We start from the raw sequence: 23,910 nt of genomic DNA, 5'->3' as shown, positions 1-23,910 counted from the left end.
TTTGGGTTGGAAAGGACCTTAAGATCATCCAGAGTCAACTCCCCCCTGCCATGGGCAGGGACACCTCACACTAAACCATGACCCAAGGCTCTGTCCGACCTGGCCTTGAACACTGCCAGGGACAGAGCATTCACCACTTCTTTGGGCAACCTGTTCCAGGGCCTCAACACCCTCACTGTAAAGAACTTCTTCCTTATATCTAACCTGAAAACATCTATTCCCATCTCTATCTCCTTTTCCAGCTCAGTTTCTCATTTAATATTGATTATTTGAGAGGTCACAGAGCCACGCCACTCAAATCACAGAATCATGGAATAGTTAGGGTTGGAAAGGACCTTAAAATCATCCAGTTCCAACCCCCCTGCAAGCTTCCTGCAGGTGTCCCCCATGGGCAGGGACACCTCACACTAAACCCTGTCACCCAAGGCTCTGTCCAACCTGGCCTTGAACACCACCAAGGATGGAGCATTCACAACTTCTTTGGGCAACCCATTCCAGTGCCTCACCACCCTCACAGTAAAGAATTTCTTCCTTATATCCAATCTAAACTTCCCCTGTTTCAGTTTGAACCCGTTACCCCTTGTCCTGTCACTACAGTCCCTGATGAATAGCCCCTCCCCAGCACCCTTGTAGGTCCCCTTCAGATACTAGAAGGCTGCTATGAGGTCTCCACCCAGCTCCACAGGTGAAGCAACTCTGGACTGTTTCCACTGATGAAACGACAGAGGGCTCAGGATATGGTCCTTAATATTTGCATATATAGCTAATAGGTTTGTCTGAAAAACCTTCCTGATGTTTTAGAGATTGATACATGAATGCACCAGTTCTGGTGCAAGAGAAGTCAGATTTTTCAATTGGTAATGAGAAGTCAAACCAAAGGATCACGGGGAAGATATGAAATGACGGCAGATTTCATTAAAACCAAGCTGTAACCACAGAGCTGTGCCCAGGAATAGAGTAAATCACTTAAACCCTGAATGTTCAAAGCCTTTAAAAACATATTGCCATCCTTTTGATTAGGAGTGCAGCAGCACACTTAAATTGCTAACTCCCACAAACATAATCCCACTCCAGCTAATAAAAATCTCTCCATCAAGCCAGTGTTTTTAGAAAGTTAAAGTCTTCACACAATTCTGATAACATGCATTCAATCTTTAAGTACAAATTTTTAGATACAAGAGGCTGAGATAAAACTCACTTGTTTAGTGGATGGACTAAAGAAACCTAAATTGAAGTATGGATTTCATAAAGAGGTGAACCTATTTGAGTGAACCAGTCTCAACCTTTACCAGACATAGGCTACAATACTGGAGACTGGATCTGCAGTACTGAATACTAGAGAATTTTACTAGAAGAGACCAGACTGTTTCAGTTGGAAGAGACCTACAATGATCATTTAATCCAACTGCCTGAGCAATTCAGGGCTGCCCAAGTTAAAGCATGTTATTATGGGTATTGTCCAAATGCCTCTTAAACACTTACAGGCTTAAGGCACCGACTACCTCTCTAGGAAGCCTGGTCCAGTGTTTGACTACCCTCAGTAAAGAAATGCTTCCCAATGTCCAGTCTAAACCCCCCTGGCACAGCTTCAAACCATTCCTATGCGTTGTATCACTGGATACTAGGGAGAAAAGAGACACCATTAAAATAAGGTACTTCAGTATATCTTACCAGTTAAATTTATTCTTTTTTTCACAATTTAATGCGATGCAAAAGTTCTAGGTAACTGAGAAAAAGGAAGTAATACGTTTTCTTACCAAACCAAGGAACAGGCCAATCAATAAAGTAACTAAGATGAAGACTGCATATGACATCCAAACATGCATTCCAAGAGTGCCAGTGAAGTAGCTATGAATTTGCTGGAAATGAGAAAAAGATACTTAATAACTTCATACCTAAAACTACTTGCAATTTACACTTCTGTCACCATTACATAAATTGATTTCTAAGACCTTCATTTAACAGTATTTACTCACATCTTCTCTCTTAAGCCTTGGTCACCCTGGAATGTCATACTATAAATCTTTTGATATCATTAAAGCTTGTTTTTCTTTATGGAGTTGTTCATATTGAAAGGCTTTTTAAGCAAAAGATGAACAATTCCTTCTTCCTACGATACTCAGCATTCGAGATGCCATATGTCATCTTACTGTGGATAAATGTATGAGGAAGCCTAACAGCACACAGGAAAATATCACAACGTTCTTTATCCTTATATTTAGTAAGAAAGTGCCAACTGTCAAAGACAGAATGTCTGACGACGAACCCACAGCATGAACCTGTGCATTTGTTCTTATGGCCTGTGTTGTAAGAATGAGACCACACAGTAAGCACCCATGATAACTACAGTCACAGCACTAACAGAAGTCTATGAAGCTGATTATTTAAGAAAGGTAGCCACTTAACATTTAACATTAAACATTTCAAAACCAAAAAAGCAACCAAATCAGGTTTAAATCAAGTGTCTTTTCCTACCCACTTCACAAACACACCACCAAGTGAAAAAAGTTAACGTTATGCAGAGCTTCATCCCCATAATTACATCTGGGAAGCAGTGATACACTTAGAAGTTGCACCAGATCAAAATACATCCTTAAATTTGGGAATTCATTCATTAACTAAAATTAAGCCATTTAGTTCTTACGTAATCTCTTTAGTTCTTAAAAGGAGCCACTCTAAGCAGACACTGAGTGATTTCACTTATAAATTTAAAGATGATAACCTGAATACAGTATTAACGTTTCTTTGAAGTCTGTTATTCAAACCTACGAATCCAACTGACTGAACATCACATTGAGTCAGACGGTCTGATAGGAAGTAAACAATGACATTAGACCTCTTCCAAGAGCATATCCGTTAGAAAACAAACCACTACCAACATTTTCTGAAGGTTACAAAAAAGACCCTGGAATTTCAATATTTAAATGTCAGAACAGTTTCCAACATTTATTAAAGCATATGCAGGAACGGCACAGCATAGAGTGAGGAAATGTATAGCTGTAATATTCATCGAAGCGGAAAGCAAATTAGAGTATGCTCTTCCCAGAGCATTTAATCTTTCAGGAAGGAAACTAGACAGAGACAACATCATTACACAGCAACCATGGCAGAGAAATGCCAGAAGGCTATAAAAAGTTAATATTATCCAGTGACAGAAAGAATCAAAGATAGCTTGTACAGGAAACCTAACAACTGAAAGTTTTGTTTGACTCTGGGTAAAACACTCACTGGAAGCAATACAAACTCTGTTCAAACTGTACTATATTAATTTCTTGTAGCACGTTACAATACTAAGACATTTTAGTACAGTCAAACACAGTCTCTCAATCTTGGCTAGACTTGAAGATTTTGAGGAAGAACAGTACCAAAACTGGAAAGCTCTGAGAATTCTCAGTATTTGCATACTACAGGAAAACCTTTAATAGCTCCCAAACTAAAGTATCTTGAAACATGTTTAAGTTCCAAGCATACTTCAGTGCATGTTAAGAATTTCTCCTTTACTGCTGATAATTACTGTCCAAATTTGTGGTGTTCCTATGCAAACTGCATTGGGTTTGAAATCCAGATGCAGAAATTCTTGCTAAAATAATAAAACCATTACCCTCGCGCTTCTCCTGTGCAATACACTAGATGCAAACAAACTGCAGAAGAGCATGATTTACAACTCTGAAAATTAACCTGGATATAGTCTTTAGGAATAGTATTAAGTGAAAGAACCTGGCAGATACTAAATATATTCGTGTCTTTTATAGCTATTTTTGCAGCAGCTCTCAAAAAACTACTTTATCCTGTTAGCACACTTTGATAGGACATTTTAACTACACCAAGAACAGTAAGTATTTTCAGTATTAACAATCTTTATAACCAAACTGCTATTTTTGGCTTAGTCTATTAGTATTGCAGAATTCTAGAGCAAAGATATGATGTAGCCAATGTACAGTCAACGTAAGGAAAATTCAAGTTTCATAAAAGGATAATAAAAATATTCAGTTCGGTTTTGACTTCTAAACAGATTATTATTTTAAGGGAGGATGGAAAACACTACCACATAGTTACTTACCCTGATGTATTCGGAGAGGTGAAATAGCCCTGCCATGCCATGCATTCTAGAAAACAAAGAAATAGAAGGAAGAGGTTCTAAGAGATTCTAAAAAGAAAAAGATTCTATAGACTTTCAATGCCATTCAGGCCCCAGTAATTGTCAGATGAAGGCTATTGCAAACAGACACGTTTTCTCTGCATTACGTTCATTTAAGCCAGCTCACTGCAAAACACTGCAGCAAGGACTTGAAAAATAACATTTGAGCATAATCAAGAAATAGCATTTCCAAAGCTTAACCCTGTGCAGTCATAACTGCCTCTTCCCCATCTCACAGCAGCACGTAGCCCTGTAGCTCCTCTCCCCATTACTAAATATCCTGCAGCTCTTCCTCATTCTCAGATGAAAAATAAGGGCACTCACTGGACCTTTGACAGGGGTTTACACATAATAGCTTTAACCGTAATGAAATTCAGGCCACTCACATCTTTGGTTCACCCTTTATCTCATGCAGGCATTCTATGCTATTTCAAAGCAAATCCAATGCTCTGAAAACAAATCCTGATATACTGTGTAAGCACTACACTGTTTCTTATTTCAAAGGAGGACACAGGACTTCGCTGTACACAAATAAACAAAAAATCCTTCAAGCTAAATGCTGCCTGCCCCAAGTAGCCACAAGTCCTGAATCTACATAAACATACATAAGCATACATAAACATGCATTTAATTCCAGTACTCATCAGATATCAAAACTCACACGTAATGCCCAGTGGCTGAACCTTTTTCCTATATGTATTTCCAAAGATGATATAAATAAGCCTTAGTAGGCATGAACAAAAGCAAATGCAGAAAATAAACTGCTTTTAAATGGTGGGAAACTGAAAAGCAGGCTGTCAATACAGATTGCTTCTGCAAAGCCTACATGTCTAGGGAATAAAGACCTTTTGTCTATAAGCTGTCAATATAGCACCCTGAATGAATAATGAGCTATAAAACATGTTTCTTGTTAATAAAAACAAAGTGTTACATTATAGAAGATGGAGACTTCCATCCTGCCACAGGCTCCACAGCTTCCCATTTTCTCTCTAAAACATAACCTTGAAGATCTTCCAATGTCCGTGAGCCTCGGTATCTGCGAAATACTCCATCATTGGCACTGAAGAACCAGAAACAGGCATTAACAGAGATATCCCTTAAACTGTATCCATGGTAAAAAAAAAAACCAAAGCCAAGCCACCCCAAAATCCCCATATCTATAGATTTGACTTGCTCAAAGTTGAGCATCTAAGCATTTTCAGGATGCCTTGAAATTGAAATCCATGCTGGAAGGTCTCAATTTCTAAGCAGCATGAGCTTTTTGCCATTTGTTAAAACTGCTTTTTCTTAAATATTCACTCATGCTACAGCAAATACAAAAGCACAAGGTTGACAACCAAACCATTTCTAGACACAACTCATAATTAAAACTCAGAATTAAAACTCAGAATACCATTATTTAATTAAGGGCTTAGTGTTTAAAGAATGACATCTTATTGAAAAAGAGATACAGCAAACATATTTTTTTATCTGTTTTTAGCAGTATTGATAACAGAGAACATAATAAAGTCACTTAAACTAAAGACAAGTCTCAGATGAGGACTTCATCATACAATCAAAACTCCTGCAACAACCTGAACTGAAATAAAAAGTCAGTATTTCTTCATTTTCACTACAAGTGACAAGGAGGAGGCAATAGCTACATATTGGTACTGAGTCAACAGATGAAGGATTCTAAGCAGCAACAGAAGCAGCACAACAGTGGAAAATTTCTGTACTGTTTTACATGCAACCTATGTAGTCATTTATTCAAATGAGAACTTTTAGTGACACTTCGATAAGGTCAAGTATGTCTGCGCACATACTGTGAGGTTTCTAGAAGGCAAACCTGCATCAGCTTTTACCAAGTACTGAAAAAGCATCACTTCAGGTACAAAACTGTTTGTAGGACAACCTTCCATCTTAAGTTAAAAGTACAGCCTTTCTGTTCATTAAGTGCACTGAGTTCCTAAGAATGTTTCAGAGATTGACAAAAGTGAAATAAGCCAGTTGTTCATCTTCCATGCCACTGTTCAAACAGGACAGGAAAAAATATATACTGAAACAGGCAACTGTTTCCAGTATGACACACTTACTGGTAAATTGTAGGAAGTGTTGTGATAAAGAAACGACCACTCAAGCCTAGAAAGAGAACAAAAAAACATATCAAATGGTTAGATAAATCTGAAATTTCTCAGCATCCTGACTTACCTATAAATACCTAAATATGTACAAATCTGTATTTGTAGATTAGAAAGCAGCAGACTGCATAGCTTTTATCACTCTTTTGTAAATACAGGTTAACAGTTTGTCTTCAAAAATGCTACAAACTGTAACAGACACCAAATACTGCCAACAAATTAAGGTAAAATGCTGATCCTGAAGAATGTTTACTGCAAGGTAATTTTTCTACACAGATTTCTTAAACTGCTATCTGCACACAGCTGAAGTTGCTGACCAGACCAGCAGCATGCCCCTGCAACCGAGAGAAAGAAGAGCCATACTAACACACCCATAATTCCAGGATGCTGTGTGCATAGTCTCATCCAGATGACCTTTGTTTCATCTAGAAAGTGGGGCCACAATAAAAGACAGCAATGACAATAATGACTTACAATTCATCCTCTAGCTGACTAGAAGTTATTTCTTCCAAATAATCCACACATACTGCATAACCAGTCATACTCTGTAGGAAGGCTCAATCTCTTTCATAAACATGACTGTAGCAAGACAATGTTTTGGATGGTTCTAGGTTCTTATCCTTCCTTTGTATGCAACATTCCTCTCTAGGTAAATAAAAATGGTATAGAATCATAGAATAGTTAGGGTTGGAAAGGACCCCAAAATCATCTAGTTCCAAAAGATCGACAAAAAAGCTTCAGATGTCTCAATATTCTATAAACTACTGCTAACTTAAGACATAAGAGTCATTTTTGCACCATTCAGAAGGGTGGATCACAGAATCATAGAATGGTTTGGGTTGGAAAGGACCTCAAGATCATCTAGTTCCAAATCCCCTGCCATGGACAGGGATGCTTGACACTAGGACCATGTTGGCAAAGGCTCTGTCCAACCTGGCCTTGGACACTGCCAGGGATGGAGCATTTACCACTTCTCTGGTCAACCTGTGCCCGTGCCTCACCACCCTCACAGTAAAGAATTTCTTCCTTATATCTAACCTGAACATCCCCTGTTTAAATTTGAACCCATTGCCCCTATGCTATCACTACAGTCCCTGATCAAGAGCCCCTCTCCAGGATCCTTGTAGGCCCCATTCAGATACTGGGTCATGTCAGCATCAGACACAGGAGAGCAGAAAGGGTAAATGAAGGTTGAAGTAGGGCTTCTAGAGGCTAACTAGAATTGATCTCCACATTGAAACCAGTTGTTTCACTGACTGGCAAATACATAGTAATCTTTTTACAAGTATCACTAGAGAGTGACAAGGTAACTCATAGGACAGAGATAAAAAAATACAAACCAAAGCATCTAAAAGCAGCTTGAGAGGCAGAAGGTGTTTGAAGTTCTCCAGCCTTGCTCAGTATTGCTACAGAGTAACAGGTGCAAGTGCTTCATTAAGTCCACTAGTGAAGATCTCCCAGCACATGGCTCAGCTGTAAAGCAAAAAGCCCCCTAACATCTCACATGCAGGCTGGCCATACAACTCCACTAGCTAAGCTGTCAGTTGAAGATACTCTCCACTCTGCTTCCAAATCTGAAGAAAGTCAGGGCTACTTGACACTACCACCTCCTACCAGTTAGAAAACATGCAAGTGAGAGGAAGAACACACCTAAGTGCTTTGTAATGCCATTTATTATTCAACACATCAAATTTAAAGACTGCAGGAATGAAAAATGTGCTACTAATGGAGTTTATTTGGGGGAAAAAAAATACTTCAGAGATTACAACCCCTAGATACAGAGTCCAACTCCATTAGTAAGGGCTAATCCTCTTGCCAGCAACTGCCATTCATATAAGTATCAAAGTAAAGAGTACAAATCAGTTATTTAACTTTTCTCTTTATAAAGTTCTGTGAAAATCTTTTGGGAAATTAAGTCCTAATTTGGTTTTCAATAAAGCAAACATCTTTTGGCACAAGGAATAAGCTGTGGAAAAAGGATTGTAGCAAGAGAGTTTCTGTCTTTGGAGACAAACACGAGCCAGACTGAACTAAGCCAAGTATTTTCAGAAGTTTCAATAGTAATGTTTTTCCTAGTGTGAATTCCCTCATGGAACAGGCCAAAAATGGTTGTGGGCTGGGTTTTTTGTTGTTGCTGTTGTTTGGGTAATCAATGGGATTTTTTTTAAGATGCTTAAATCAAACTAAGTACAAGCACCTTTAAGGTTGCAAAAAGGAAGCCATCTTCATTTCAACTTTTCAGCTTTCTGCCTTTATTGCTATGACAGGCAGGGTGGTGGAGAACTATAAAGCAGCTAAAAGCTGTGCCAGCACAGGGAGGTATAAAGTAAACAAGAACACAAGTGTAACAGTAGAATTAATCAAACAGACAGCACAGCTGCTCAAGAGAAACCTAGGTGGAGAGCCATAAAGAACAATAATGAGCTTAAGAGCAGAGAAAGTCATGGGAACACAGAAAAAAGTCTCTGAAATTCTTACAAATGCTAGTCAGGCAAATAGAAAACTAGCTCCCTTACCAGTGGCCTAATCTAAAGCTACTATCAACAGCCTCAGAATAATGACATCCACAAAATAGAAAAATCTTTCTGCCAAAATGCATCTAACCACCCCCCAAACTTTAGTTGGAGGTTTGTTGCTTATCTAAGGCACCTCCTTTGATCAGTAAAACCAGTTGTGAGCAGCCAGCTGTAAAAGGCTAAGAACAGACAGTAAATTGGTCTTGTGTGTGCTTAATATAAACTTGAACTGGGTAGTTAGCTTGAAATACAATTAAGCATCTGTCTTTGCTTGCAAATCAAGCACCAACATGCACCCACTATGAAGTTAACAGCTACTCAAGAAGAGGAGAAAACCTTCAGTATTTGCACACGCACACCCTAAAATACACAGAGAACACAGATGTCATCTAAAAATACAGCTGCTTTCATCCAATAACTACTCAAAGAAGATTACAGAAAATGCAAGAAGTCTTGTTTTAACAGTGAAATGTTGGGATTAGCAGCTTAAAGAAGACTTCACAAACATACAGAACTTTGAGATAGGGAAGCATCTCCATTACTTGATCTTGAAATACTGAGTGTTTCAATAGAAAAAAAGGAAACACTAAGCACTAAGACATTAAGCAACTGACACATGCTGTGAATCCATTAAAGCTCTGGTGGACTTAGTATTTGGACATCTGCTGTAATTAAGCACTATGAACGGCTACTTTCACTTGCAGGTTTTGGAAGTGTAATTTTATGCACCTCTGCACTCATCTAGTGGTCTTCCTCCCATTTAATGCATTTCTTACTACTTTCAATTTGATGAAGGGGTTATATAAGTAAAGCTAATTAAGGTACCATTGTGCAAGCAAGAACAGGAGATAAAGCCCTTAAGCACACCAATCGAAAGGCTGAAGCATAAGCGTATTGTAAAAATACCTCAATAACTTTGGAAAGCTTTCAAAGGAGTTCATACATCTTCAAAATTACATCAGCACCAAAGGTTAAATACGTAATCTCTGTTTTCCAGTTTGGGTATTTGTTAATTTTAGAAGAGGCTGCAGTTTTCACGCTTTGTGCTGATCTGGATATTTCAGGCATATTACGCATGCTTGGATGCAAACTCATCAGTTTGGGTCAGTCCTTTAACTTGCAGAAGTCAAATATTCTCAGAGGTCAAGACTCTCCGCAATTAGAAATTCAAATATTTAAAGAACTTCTGGTTAAAAGTCACACTTAAGGTCTTAAGAACCTGGCATCACTCAGCAGTCAGAAAAATTCACACCAAAAGAAAGCATCAAGTACGTGACCCCTTGAGATCCCAACACAACCATTCAATTTTTTTGCCAGGAAGAATAATTTGAGACCTTAAGTATTTTTAGAGCCTCAATTCTTAAAGTGCATTTTTAAGTCAGTCATATCCAAATCCACAATCAAGATGGAAATCCTTTTATTTGAATACTGTATAAGCAAAAGAATCCTTTTCTAATTGGGAGAAAACAGGATAGGATTATAACGAAACCCCATCTGCAGCCTTAACTTCAGAGTAATCATTAGTTTGTTAATGTGAAGAAGTTGGCTTTAAATTTACATCTATGGAAAAAGTAATATTTAAACTCATCTGTTTAATATACAGTTAAAAATTAATATACACACTAAAGGAGAGCCCCACATCAGCAGCTTTTTGGCATCAGGTTTTACATACTTCTAAACTTTTAACAATACAGTAACCCATACAAGGTCTAGAGCAGCTGTCATTTTCTTGTGAAATTCAATTGCAGTATCTGAGATCAGAGTTTAAGTAATTTGCCTGATATAAATTTGACAAAGCTCACTTGTTTAGTGTGTTTTCAACTAATAAAATGGACATGTTTTCCACACACTTTTAATGGTTAAAAGTAAAAATTTGTAAAGCTTAGCCTTTTAATTCTAGTAATATCTCTGCCTAACTCCATCAGTCTTTTGATACTGCCGATAAAATCTTTTATCCCCTCTCAAAGCCAAAACAAGCATGAAGCACTCCCAAGAGATGCAGAGGTTTAAACAATATTGGTACTGCTTACACGAACGTGTTCATAATTTTGGAGGGTGTCACTAAGGGAATAAATAAGATTGTATTCATGTTTCAGTGACCAGTTAGAAAACCCTTTTTAGAAACACATTTGCAGATGTGCATCACCAACAGAAAGCAACAGTGACATCTACTTTAAAGCACTACTAAAATTAAATGAGACTACCATCCAGCACCATCATGAAACAGTTAAGAACTTATTAAAGCAGGCTCACCCTGTGGTAACGTTACCACACCCTGAAACTCTTCGTAACTGGAGGCTACAGAACTAGATTCTTGTGCAGACAGTTTGGAGAGAGGAATGAAACAGGCAACAGCTTTCAGTGAAGTAGATTAAAATAGAGAATAAGCCCCTTTTAATACAGTATTAAGCCAGATAACTCCCCTAGTTCATTAATCCTTTGAGTTTATAAACTTAGGCTCACATGGATGAACTCTATGAAGAAACAAAATGTAGATAACATTATTTTGATTTAGAAACCTCTTTTGTGACTTGGCTGGTATCCCAGGTACTCCAGTAAAAGAAAGCACACTCCACAATACTAAGTGGTACTTATATTAAATAATCCCTTCCATTAAAAGAGTGTTTCATACTCTACCTGGTTCTTGAGTGACATCCACCTTTCCAATAGTGATATCTAGATGTTCACTTTCCCTTGCAAAATTCTCCCATGTCAATTCAATCTGTCGACAAGCTGAACACCAAGGAGCATAGCTGGAGAGGGAAGAGAGATTAAATATATTAATATTCTTACAGTTCTAGGTACTCATATTTATTTACCATATAGGTAAAACACAAACATCAATCACAAAACACAAAGAAAAAAAAAATAGCATTTTTCTGCAAGTCTACAAAGACAATTAAGTAGGGTTTTTATCAATCCCTATGTTCCTCCTCATGTTATTAAAACAAAACCAGATCTCCACAGATTTGAGAAATTCACATCCAAGGCCCTCACCATTTGTGATATATTCTATTTGCATATGAAATAAATCCATTTCCATGGCAGCTATCTGAATTACTGAAGCCAGGCTGTCCTCTGAAGCAGTATCCTTCACTGTAACACTTTGCATTGACTTCCTGCATCTCAGAATCTCTAGAAATTACATTTGTCTTAGCCCACTACTCAGTATATCCAAACATTCCCTTTCTGACAGCATGTTTTGATATTTAAAAGGAGTGCATATCAAATTCCTACTGCTCAGATAGAATGTCCTTCTCAAGTCTTGTTTTCCCCAGGATTAATTTCAGCAAAATAAGAAAGCATTTTTCAAGAGCTGAGTTTTCTATACTACCAATTGGAATAACCAAACTAAGTTACTGATAGTATCAACACAGAGACAGAACAGCTAATATGAAAGGATAATATCAGATAATGCTTAAATGTTGATAACCCCTATTTGCCATTTGCATGTATTTTACCACAACTTGGTTGACAAACTCTGTGTCAGACTTGTGCAGCTGGCAATGGTCTAGCATACATGCAATTAAAGTAAGATAAAACAGCTAGGTATAGCATGTAACTGAGCCATGGCAATTGACCATACACAGACTTGTCCTTTTACAAATGAATTTTTTAATTTAAATTAAATTTAAATTTTAATTTAAATTAAAAATTTAAAAATAAATTTACCTTTACACGATTTAAGCTAATGTACTGGGGGGGGGGGGTGGAGGTGAAAATGTATACATGCAGATTTCTGGTAGCAAAAGTTGGGGGTCTAGAGACACACTACTTCTCACAGTAATTCATAGATGCTACCACACTCCTCGTTCATTGTTAGCAACAGAAACAAATTTCTTCATGGGCAGAGTCCAATATCCTTGTCAGCCACATTACTACAGTCTAACTGGGATCTCTACAAGGAACGCCCTTACTCCTTCAGTTTCTCTGTCAGTACTACTATCTGACCTAAAGAGTGGCACTTCCTATTCTCTGGCTCTCTTCTGATCAGGAATGATTACTTTGGTAGTGGCTGCGGACAGAGATCTCTCCAGCCACCGGCAGATGTTTCATGTAAACAAGACTGAACCTAAACCAGGTAATTCCAAACAGAAGAGATAGAATCAAACTTAATTCTGAGTACCTTATGGCAGTTTTGAAACCTCAGTATTTAAAAAAGGAAATTGTGACATTTGGAAGTTAAAAGGATACAACTTAAAAATACATGTTGTATTTAACTGTACTAGAAATTTATGATTCTAAGTATGAAAGCAAATACCTTGGTTCTATTGAATCAACATCATTCTGTGCAAGAATATCCCAAAAAAGTACACAAATCTTTTCCTGCCAAGAAACAGACACTTGGTATCTTTTAAAAATATGCTGGAAACAAGTTTCATGTGCAGTGCTGTTTGCCATTGTGCTGCTAGCCTATAGAGGGCTTTTAATTAATAGTTTGACAGATACTGTAGTTTAAAACCAGTATTATTTAATGACAGTAGCTTGACTGGTAAGTAAAAAACTCCATACATACATCAGATAATGCTGCTGATTTGCTCTAAAATTGAAGAATGAAGTTGGAATGTTTTCTAAATGCAGCTTCCCTAAATGCATCAAACTCACACCATGAGATTTTCCTGATTAATACACTTGTTAGCCTGTTTAAGGCACTATCTGATGTTGAAATAGAAATTTGGGCCCTATCAACATTTATATTTGACATTCATGAGCATTTCTCCTAACTGAAATCAAGTGGAATATTCATTATACATGGCTGATACTGATGTAATTATAAATATTTTCTTTAGCTCAAAGCAGCATTAATATCCACCCCTTTCACAGTTTGGCTGTAACTGAACATAACAGCAAACTTCACAAGCAGCTTCAGTTGTTGGCTTCCTAGTTTTTACTACCAGCACTGGATATGGAAAGGCAACAGTCACATCTGATGCTACAAGATCCATCCACTCATGCTGAACACTGGCATAGGCAATCAGGATTAAAATATTCACTTTACATTCCTGAAATTACATGTCCAATTTGGCAGCCAGTAAACACCCTGTCCCTACACCTATACAAGAGAGAACTTGCAATAGGCATCAGATTTTTCAAGAGTTATCACTGCTGTTTACTTTAACATCCTCACTTCTCTGAGGCTTTAATGTCTTGCATTTGTTATGCAGCATTTGAAGCACTACAGAATCCAGGATTGCCTTATTGTTTCTACCAGTCTTTAAACCTTTCTTTCAGTAAGCTACAGAAGAGTAAACCACTTAGGTCACCTTTATCAAAAGTTTCCAAAAGCTTTTTGCACCCTGAAGAACTGAAGCTTAAGGAGGTACTTTATTTCAATGTAGGCTTCTAATGAATCCTTTAGAACTGTGGCTGATACATATTCCTACAGGAGTCATTGTATTACTATCATTCTTATATTCCCCAGACAAAAATCTGTAGGAGTAGAAACGCAGATCCATGTGTGTGCTGTGAGGCCAGTCTGCATTATTTTTCATCAAGTCACAAGATGCAAGACCAGGTCACTTACAAAAGCAGATGTAACCAAATTTCTCAGGCCATACTCCACAGACACACAAAGACATCATTAGCACCTTGTCAAGACCACCAAATCTGGGGGCTGTTGCTCCAGCTTCTCCCTTTGCACAAGGGGGTACCTTTAGCTATTAACTTGTTTTCACTGTGCCCTACAAATGTGCCAAATAAACATCACTCAGGTCTTTCCAATTTAAAATCAAAGTCCTTTGGAATTTAAATCAAGACCTGGGCATCTGGTTAAGGAATTTTCAGCAGCCTATTGCACATTAAAAAGCAATTTACTGAACTCCACATTTAAAAATCAGATTGAAAACACCACATAACTGTAAATTACACATTGCCAAGTTATTCACTGCAGGCAGGTAAAGCACATTTCTCAACACACATTTCATTTGTGGCATTACCACGTCTCTTACAGAGCACAAAGTTTTACAATTCAAATATCCTCACTGTCTACTCTCCACAAATAAGGCAACTACCATCTATCTTCTGGTCAGGTGCATTGCAAGAATTGACCTAAGTGGATTAAAATCACAATTTCAAAGTAGCTGGGTGTTTTCAAGTTCCTACTCCAATCCCTTACAATACCTGAAGCTTTTTCAGACAGCACAAAGAAAGCAATCCAAAAGCAAAATCTCAAACTCTTAAAGTCAAAGACGAAGTCTGTGCCTATCTCAGATCTAAAGCATAAAAGATGAAAATTTGGTTTACAAATACCAGCAACTTCACTGATGGCTGCAATAAAAAACATACTTCAGTCAAAATTAGGTGGAGAAAATGTGCCATTCACTAGAGTTGATCAGTAAACTCAGAATGACTTCACTAAGATTTACTGATTTTCCAACTCCAAGCCACCAATCTCCTTTCTTGTAACTGCTTGGATAGTGAATTCACTCATGTTCAAATGAATGTAACTGTCTCTTTTTATCTGCTTTCTTGCTACCACTATCAGCAGCAATCAGACATAACCTCAAATACCATTCTCCACTTCGATGGCAATTTCACAAAGTTGCAAGAAACCAGGAATAAAGGAAAAAGCAGCTTGTGGATACAGGCAAAAGAGGAGTTGCTGAAGAGAAAACAGCAAATTAGGCAAAATGAAAGTTTCCCCATTTAGTCTATTTTTGCTTGGTTCAAGACACATAACTTACTGGAAACCAAGCTATTTGCTGGATTTCAGATTCTGAGTACTACACAAATTCGAGGTCCAAATGTTGAGACAGTACCTTGTAAATTGCTAAAAACAGTATCAGCATGAAATAATTACTACTTTTAGTCTTTTAAGTAGCTTTGCCTTATTGCTATAGATTTCATAAGCATACATAGCAAAAAAGACAGTGCCTGTTGTCTTTGGGTGTTACCTTAAGCCTATCATTTGATCCCTCCTTGTTCCTAAATACATATAGGTCTTGAGGAAGGATAGGCAGCTTTTTATTTTCAACAAACAATAAGCTTCAGAAGGTCAACTGTATGGTTTGTCTAGTTTTTGAGTGAGCAGGTGGTACCAAAGACACAGAAGTCAGTCCCTGTAATCTACCAAGACCTGTACCACAATAGTACACGCTCTGGAAGCTGACAAGAAGCTTCCTCCACTGTGTCAAAACCCTTCCAAAACAGCCAGGCAAGATCTCACAACGCAAAACCAGCTGCTCCACAGAAGTTAACCAAGTTTCTTTACAAACTGCCAAATGCTCAGCTACCTCAAACAGCAAACACAGGAGGTTTTTTCCCTGGATTCTCCAGCCAAGCTCCACTCACATGCCTTAGATCATGGTTGAGCCCGCTGAAATGACAGCGCACCAAGGCACCACTCTGGGGAAGTTGTTTCAGGATGCAAGCTCCAAGTTAACATTTCAACTGCTATTTCCACTTGTTCAACAGCTCAGTAATGAAATGCATTTTAAACTTCCAAGAACAGGATGAGAAGCAAGGCAGGGTATATCATAATTATTCAGCTCTCTAGTCTCAAAATCAAGAAAAAGACAAGAATACCATCTGCAAATCAAAAAAAGACCCCAACAACTTTCCATTCACAAGCTTTTTTTTTTTTTTTTTTTTTTTTTTTTAAGATGGAAAAATTATTTTTAAATCAGAAAGCAAATCAATCACTGAAAAATTATGTGGAATTTTCTAGAACTTCAGCAGACTAAGTTCCATCATTCTACATAGTTTGGCCCCTTCTATAATAGTAAGGCATCTGCTACCAGGATATTTTAGTTTCACATTGTATCACCTGCTGTTCAGGCAAGGCACAGCACAGTAATGAGCCACATGTTCAGTTATTAAATAAGAGTCCATAGATAATTTCGTCACTTCCTCTGATCCTAGTCAAGAGGGCTGCAGGAGCTTCAGAAACAGAGCTTTGGTAACTTCATTTTTCATTCCCCTACTTTTTAGTTGTGTAGCCCTGGTTTTGTTTTGGGTTATTTTAGGAACAGGACAAAGAGACGCCTGGATACTAACAAACTGAGAAAGAGTAAGAACTATACTGTCACAGGTGACAGAAAATTCCCAATCTTACTGAACTCTCAATCCAAGTTACAGTGATTGTTAGATAATTTTCAGTATTATTCAAGAGTTTATTTACACAAAGTGGTTTAATGCTTTTAAACAAATGGCTTGAAACATCTAAATACCAAAACATATAGCTAGATTTGCAGCACACTTCCATAAAACTACAGACAAAAGTGCTAGTGGGAGGACTGAACCCTTATGATAAACTGGCTTACTAGATAGAGAGACAATGTTTAACAATAAATAACAATGAGAAAATAAAATATAGGCCTATAAATTAGGTATAATAAACTAGCCTTGAAAACATTATTATTACTTACACTATTCTCCCAATGCTCATCTGCCTAGAATTAAAATAGAACATTAAAACATTATTTTCTAGATACACACAGCACTAAGTCTGTACTGAAACAAGCAGGAACCAAAGCATTTAACACCCTGTGTGGAACTAAGCTAGAGTTTTCCCTGATGGGCAAACACCTAAAGTACTGCAGGTGCAACAGAAGCATATTAAATAGTTTCATTTGTAACTAGAGGCACAAAGCCTACAAGTTTATTGTTGAGGGGGTTGTCTGTCTGAATCTACTGTTAAATTAAGACAAATCAAGCTTGAAGCAAGCTATGTGTCCAAATGCAAAATGCACTCTTAAATAAACAGATCAGAAATTTCAATATTCCTGATAGGCACAATATTAAGGACAAAAGAAAAACTCCTCACATTAACAAATCATTATCTTGCAGCTACAGACTAGAAACAAGGCAATAAGAAAACCTTTTGAAATGGTTTGTTCCAGCATCACACCCACAGCACTTCAGTGAGGATCTGTGCGCTGCACAGATAGTAAGCAAAAAGTGTTGCAATATCTTTCAGGAACACAAAGTGATCCAGATGTTTTTATCAATGAAATGCAGCAGTGCTTCCAGTGCCTGCAATTTTGTCAGCTATGAATAACCAAATACTTTCAGCCAAGTCAGCTAGGAGGGATGAAGGAAGAAAAAGTCCCATTTGCATTACAAATCCTCCACACAAGTAATTTCAGACTTAAGTTTCTCTCTTTGTGCACCTGAGAACAACAACAAAGTGGTGGCATACTTTAATGTATCTACACTACTTTCACAAATCCAAAACATAACATCAAACAGAAGTAATAGGACCCATTCCTACCAGGGCAGAAGGCTTCAAGCCTTTTTAGACACAATTAGAAATCTCAAACTCTCACTAACAGAACAGCAGCATTGAGTTATCATCCACAATAAAACCAACAGTTCTTTCTCATTTGGAAGAAAAGCAGAAACCACTAGAATTGTACCACAGAAAGTAGCATGGAGAACCAAGGATCTTTCACACATCAAACACTGTACGTAAAATTAAGCCTATTTCAAGCAATGCAGCAACATGTACCATATTCTGCTAGCACTAAACCTAACTTCGCCTCTGTTGCTATTGTCAGCTACCTGTCACTCCAAAACACAGTACAATCTTTCAAGTGAAGACTCACAGGATTTCAACTTTCACTCTCCCAATCATACTGATTTCAGTCAGTTCCTCTCCTCTTTCTTCCTCAGAGGCATGTGCCACTAATTAAGTATTTTCCCTTAGAAAGAAGCGCTCTGAATCACCATAAGTAACCTTCCTCTGCCTTAAGACTCACCAACGCGTGTGTGAATCAGTAACTTTCAAACCACAGCTTGCACACAGGACTAGGATGTCAGAAGTGGAAAAAGTTCAATTTACAAAATAAACTTCTCTGCTCCCACTCCAAGATCATCTCTTCTCCCACTTTTTAGAACACAATAAATGAAAAGCGGAAAAAGGTACTCAAAATCAAATCCAAATCCTTAGCCACAACAGTGAGGATCCCTGGGTGCCTCAATCAACTATTTCAGGATTATTCTCATCTATGCACTGATTAATAGCACGTGTCCAGTAGGATTCTGAGCAGTAAAGCCCTAGCGGAAGTGACAGTCCCTCCCCCAAATAAGAGGCTGGATAACTCAAATCCAATACTAAAAGAAAACTTAAAGCAGCTGGATAAGTATTTATAAGTGAACACAAGCTCAGAGGTTGATGGCCAACTCAGTTTCAAACTCAAGCGCTTCCACAAACAGCAGCACACACGCTCCAATAAAATCCTATTTCATAACTGCACAGCACACAGATATCATGTGAGCATACAGCCTACTTAAACTACTTTTTTCTTCATCTGCTATCTTTAAACAACTCTCAAGTTCCTTTCCTCCCTTCTAAACGTAAGCAGGTGAGCTAGCCTCCAACAAGAAAACTTTACGTGCATTTCAAGAACAGTATCATGTCACAAGTGAAGCCATGACACCACTACAGTTAGCCAGAAGCACTTAAATATGTAGATGAGGTCCTCAGTGACACGGTTTAGCGGTAAACTTGGCCGTCCTGGAGTGATGGTTGGATCTGATGGTCTTAAAGATCTTTTCCAACCTAGCTGATTTATGACTATGAAAACCCCAGCCAGCAATAGGCAACCCTTTCTATCTGTCACCAGAATAAAGCAACATCAGCACTGAGAAGATAATGAAATGTGATGCACCTCTCTTGAAGAGGTAGATCTCTTGCAGACCAACGCAGACAGCAGTGAGGGTACGAGGGTGCTGTGTAACACACAATTCAGAAGCCTGCTCCTACTAAATATTACCTACCAAATTCAGCCTTCCTCTCTTGCACAGAACCCATCCAGCCAAAGTCCCAAACAGGTAAGCAGTGCAAGGTGTAGAGCGCGACATTATTCCCTAACAACCAGTTGTCTTGAACAACACAGCCGACAAGCTCACTGAAACGTGCCCGGTTTAACCTTGGGGCGCGCTGTGCCCGCTCAGGAACGAGAAGCTGAGGGAAAGCTCCTTTTACTCAATCATCTCACGTAAGGTGAACGTGTGCCTGCACGCCCGGGGCCCTCAACGCTTGGTGGAAGCGGGGACCACAGGCATTAGCAATCCCTGCGTGTGTCCCCCAACACCTTTCCCGGGCCTGCCACTGCATGGGGCGGGTAAGGAGCACGGCCGCTCCCGCACCCCCCTCAGCGGGACAGGAAGGCCGGCACCGCCCGGCCTCTCTCCTCCCGTATCGAGGCACCCCAGGACGGGCTCTACGCCGACCACCCCATACAGGGACTTCCCCCCACTTCCTCCCCTCCCGGCCCGTTGCCTGTGAGGCGGGGGAGAAAGCGGCCGTTACTCACAACTCCAACATCCACTGGCCCTGCAACACCAGGCTCCAGTTGGAGCCGCCCAGCACTTGCACGCGGCTCCGCGGCTCGCCGGGGCTGCCCGCCCAGGGCAAGGAGGAGATACCGGCGGCGGGACCCAGCAGCACTGCGAGGAAGAGGAGCAACAGCACAGCACCAACAAGAAGCCACTGCCCACGCCAGCCTCCCGCCGCCATGTTCCACCCGCCCGCCCTCAGGAAGTGAGGGCGCCAGCGGAGGCGGGGCCCGCGCAGGAGGCGGGAAGCGCGCGGCGCGGCCGTTGGGCGCGAGCCGCCCCTGAGGCGATCTGTGGTACGGCGCGAGGCGGCGGCGGTCCCGCACCGCAACCTCGGTGTTACCGGCACGGAGGAAGGCTGCAGGCCCAGCTCCCGCTGCAAACAGGAGCGCACTCAGCAGGTTCATGAGTCTTTCTTCTATTTGGGCGCCCATAACGGGATGTTTAAGGTTATCATCGAGTTCTGAGTGATAAAAACTGGTAAGCACTTGACTACGGTGCTGTTAACTACCAGCCCTATCAGGCTGCAATGCAGGATCGTGTTTAAGTGTCCTGGCAGCCTGAGATCTGCACTATGATGGGGCTGAGGCGCTGGCACAGGGTGCTCAGAGAAGCTGTGGCTGCCCCATCCCTCGCAGTGTTCAAGGTCAGGTTGGACACAGGGGCTTGGAGCAAGCTGCTCTAGTGGAAGGTGTCCCTGCCTGTGGCAGGGGTTGGAGCTGGATAAGCTTTGAGGTCCCTTCCAACACAAACCCAGTCTGTGGTTCTATCCCCATGCATTGTTTAGCCCACCCCTGACACAGGGCTTCGTGTTTTCCCTTGACCTCAATGATATTCCTGTTAACCTTATTCCTTTGGCTTGTCCGGGTCTCTCTGAATGGTAGTCCCACCCTTGAGCGGAATGATTGCACTCTCAGTGGTAATCGGGACAGTTAACTTCCTTAGCCTGATAAACTGGCCAGAAAAAAAATAAGTTATCACTGTACAGGTCTGAGCTGCCATCCTGCCTGATACAAAAAACAGCTCTTTTTTGGCTGAAGGCTGTCTTGTCTTGTAATTTGTGGTGAATTTCCTAACAGCTACTCCAAAACTTGATAAGCTCTGTTGTTAAAACATTTACACTCTATTTCTCTCCAGCAGAGGAAACAGTAAGGCTTACCACATCTGGGTTTTTATTTTATCACTTTGCCAGTTTGGTTTATGAGGATCTTTTACACTACTCCCATATTTCTTCACAGGAATATGGGCTTTGCTCTAGTTGTTCCTTAAAATCTGAATATTGATGTGACCTTTATTTATTGACACTGAAGTGGACTCAGCATTAGCTTCTGGGGTCAGAAGTACAAGATTATTCCTAGCCAGGAGGACTTTAGCAGAAGCTGTAAGCTTCTACTCTTTCTCCAACAGACCTGCCTGTTGCACCACTCACACTATGCAGAAATGAAACAGTGACAGCAGTTTTCCTCATTTGCTACTTCTCAAGAGTAGGTCACCTCACCCAATGACTCTCTCCTTGCTAGGTATTCAAATAGCGCCTGTTGTTACCAAAGATTTTTGTCAACTGCTCCCCATCCCTGCCCTTCTGAGCTGTAAGCTTTTTGCCACTGCAGTTAATACCAGCTGAGGAGTAAGAGCCACACAGAACACACCTTCTAATAGTTCCTGTGTGATATACGTAGATGGAACTCCAAGTGTCTGTATTAGTGTTTTTCTAATCCTTTAGCTATTCTTGTGGTTTGTAAAACATATACATGTTTCTCTGATTTACCAGTGCCCTTCCTGAATGGATAGTTTGAAAACTGGACATGGTATTTTAGCAAAGTTGAGACCTGAGATATGTAGTGAAGGAAAAGAAATATAGCAGTAGAAATTATACAAGAAGACACACACTTGGCTGAAGTGCCCTTGTGCAGAGATAGTACAGAAAGGACTTTTTTGTGCTGCTCAGTAAGAACTGGGGAAACCTGAGGGAAACATGTTCGTTTTTCCACAGATTCTTTAAGGTGAATGGGGCTGGGAGGGCACACTCAAACCAGAGAGGTTTGAGATCTGGTGATGGAGCCAAATTAGAAGAATTTATGTGACAAACAGCTGATGTGCAAAGGGGAAGGTTGAGGAATATTTTATTGTTGGTACAAGGTGCTGTATAGTTATATTTGTGTCTTAAAAGAACATGCGAATGAAGGGCGTGGCAAAACAGATCTCCATCAAGTGGCTGAGGAACACATAAAATGATGGCTCCAAATATATGGGAGTGTTTCTGTGAATTGAAAAAGACCAGGGAAGAAAGATTTGAGGATGAAAAGAGCAAAAGAATTACTTTATAAGTAATTCATAAGTAATTACCATATGGTTGAATAAGCCATATTCAACACAGAGGATGTTTGCAGTTCAGGCAAAGTCTGCTCAGGAACAAGGCAGAGTGGCTTTCATTCCTAAAACAGAACAGTGTGTTCCTAAAACAGGGGAGACATGTCATGGTGCTGCTAATCCCTCTGAAGTAGATCAGGCTTGCAAAGATGGAGAAGATACACCTCATCTGAACTTGAATTAGGAGCATGAAACAGGAAATGGATAAAAAGAGAAAACAGCTGTCTGGGTCAGACCATTTATTTTGTGATTACTTCAATTACTCCATCCCTTATAAAACTTACTCTTCTTTAGCTTCATTGGGCTTCTGTGGGATCTGTGTGTCTCCAGCTTTTGCCCTATATGTGTGTGTGTTGCTCTGCTGACTTTGCATGGACCTTGACAGTTATAGTTTTCCAGCTTCCCTACTCCCACTGCTGTTACAGAAAAGGTTTAGGAATCAAGCTGTCAGTTTGGGTTTCAACAACTTTTGGTGGAAGTGTATCCATGAATCACAGTTAGGTTTTGGACAGAATTTGGGGAAAAAAAATTTAGGAGTTCAATTCTGTAACTGTTTGTTTTAATACTGATTATAAAATGGGAAGTTCAGCTACAGTATGGAAAGAACAAATGGGGTAGACCTGAATGGAGAGACACCAACAATGTATCCTCTCTGGTACTGCAGGCACTCCTGTCACAAATATTTCTGTACTCAAAAGATAATTTACCTTGATGACCAGTCCCTGCTGTGTACAGAGCACACCACCAAAATACATAGTTTCTTAGATTTCCCTAGCAGGATTTTCAGTGTTTCTCTTGAAGGAAAACTGTGCTTTGTGCTCCGTAAGTGTTTTATCTGTGTCAAGTCTTTGTTCTGAACTAAAATTTAGCCTCTTTTGATAGTGTGGCTTTCCACTGGGGAAAAAAAAGGAATTAACTCATTGATTTTGGTTGTATGGTATAGAGGGTCCAGTTAGAAAACTTTTTCTGTAAGTTTGTTCCCGTTAGGTTTATTTTCTAGTTTATTGAATGTTGCCCTTTCATTAGTTTGTGCGGGTATCTCATGGTCAAGAAAGGTATTCCAGCACTCTTCATGTGTTTTCTTTCACTGTGTCGTGATGGATCCATGACACTACCTGCAGCACACTTACTATAAAATAGGCCTAATATCACTACCTTTGTAATTTTTCCAGTTCTATACTGGATTCCCAGCACTACCCTCCTAAACTTTTGGAATTTGTTTGTAAAACTAGAAAATAAGAGGTTGTTATCACACAGACAATAGCAGTTTTGTTATTTCCAATTTTAATTTAATCTGTACATGCACCTAACGAAATAATAGTTGCAATATTTTTTTCTGTAGGTGAATAAAGAGTTTGAAACTTGGTTTATAATTTAAGTCAAATAATAGAATAGAGAATAAACATATATGGCCAGAAATAAGTATTCCATGCCATAGTAGTCCTGTTCTAACATGGATTATTTAACCTCAAAGCTTGTATTTAAG

At 39.5% G+C, this 23,910-nt stretch overlaps 1 protein-coding gene across 1 annotated transcript in view; it reads right to left on the bottom strand.

Moving 5' to 3' along the window:
* TMX4 (thioredoxin related transmembrane protein 4) overlaps positions 1-23,910 on the bottom strand; it is a gene marked incomplete at its 5' end in the record, with an annotated part of 61,838 nt that overhangs the window by 4,268 nt on the left and 33,660 nt on the right. The window contains 6 exons of the mRNA XM_080615970.1: positions 1,758-1,859; positions 4,061-4,106; positions 5,070-5,198; positions 6,214-6,259; positions 11,412-11,527; positions 20,033-20,430. Coding sequence (XP_080472096.1) covers positions 1,758-1,859; positions 4,061-4,106; positions 5,070-5,198; positions 6,214-6,259; positions 11,412-11,527; positions 20,033-20,430 — 837 coding nt within the window. The remainder of the gene's footprint in view (positions 1-1,757; positions 1,860-4,060; positions 4,107-5,069; positions 5,199-6,213; positions 6,260-11,411; positions 11,528-20,032; positions 20,431-23,910) is intronic.

The sequence above is a fragment of the Psittacula echo genome, assembly GCF_963264785.1.
Source record: "Psittacula echo genome assembly, chromosome: 4".
Taxonomy (NCBI): Eukaryota; Metazoa; Chordata; class Aves; order Psittaciformes; family Psittacidae; genus Psittacula; species Psittacula echo.
This window is presented reverse-complemented; position numbering and strand designations above follow the sequence as displayed.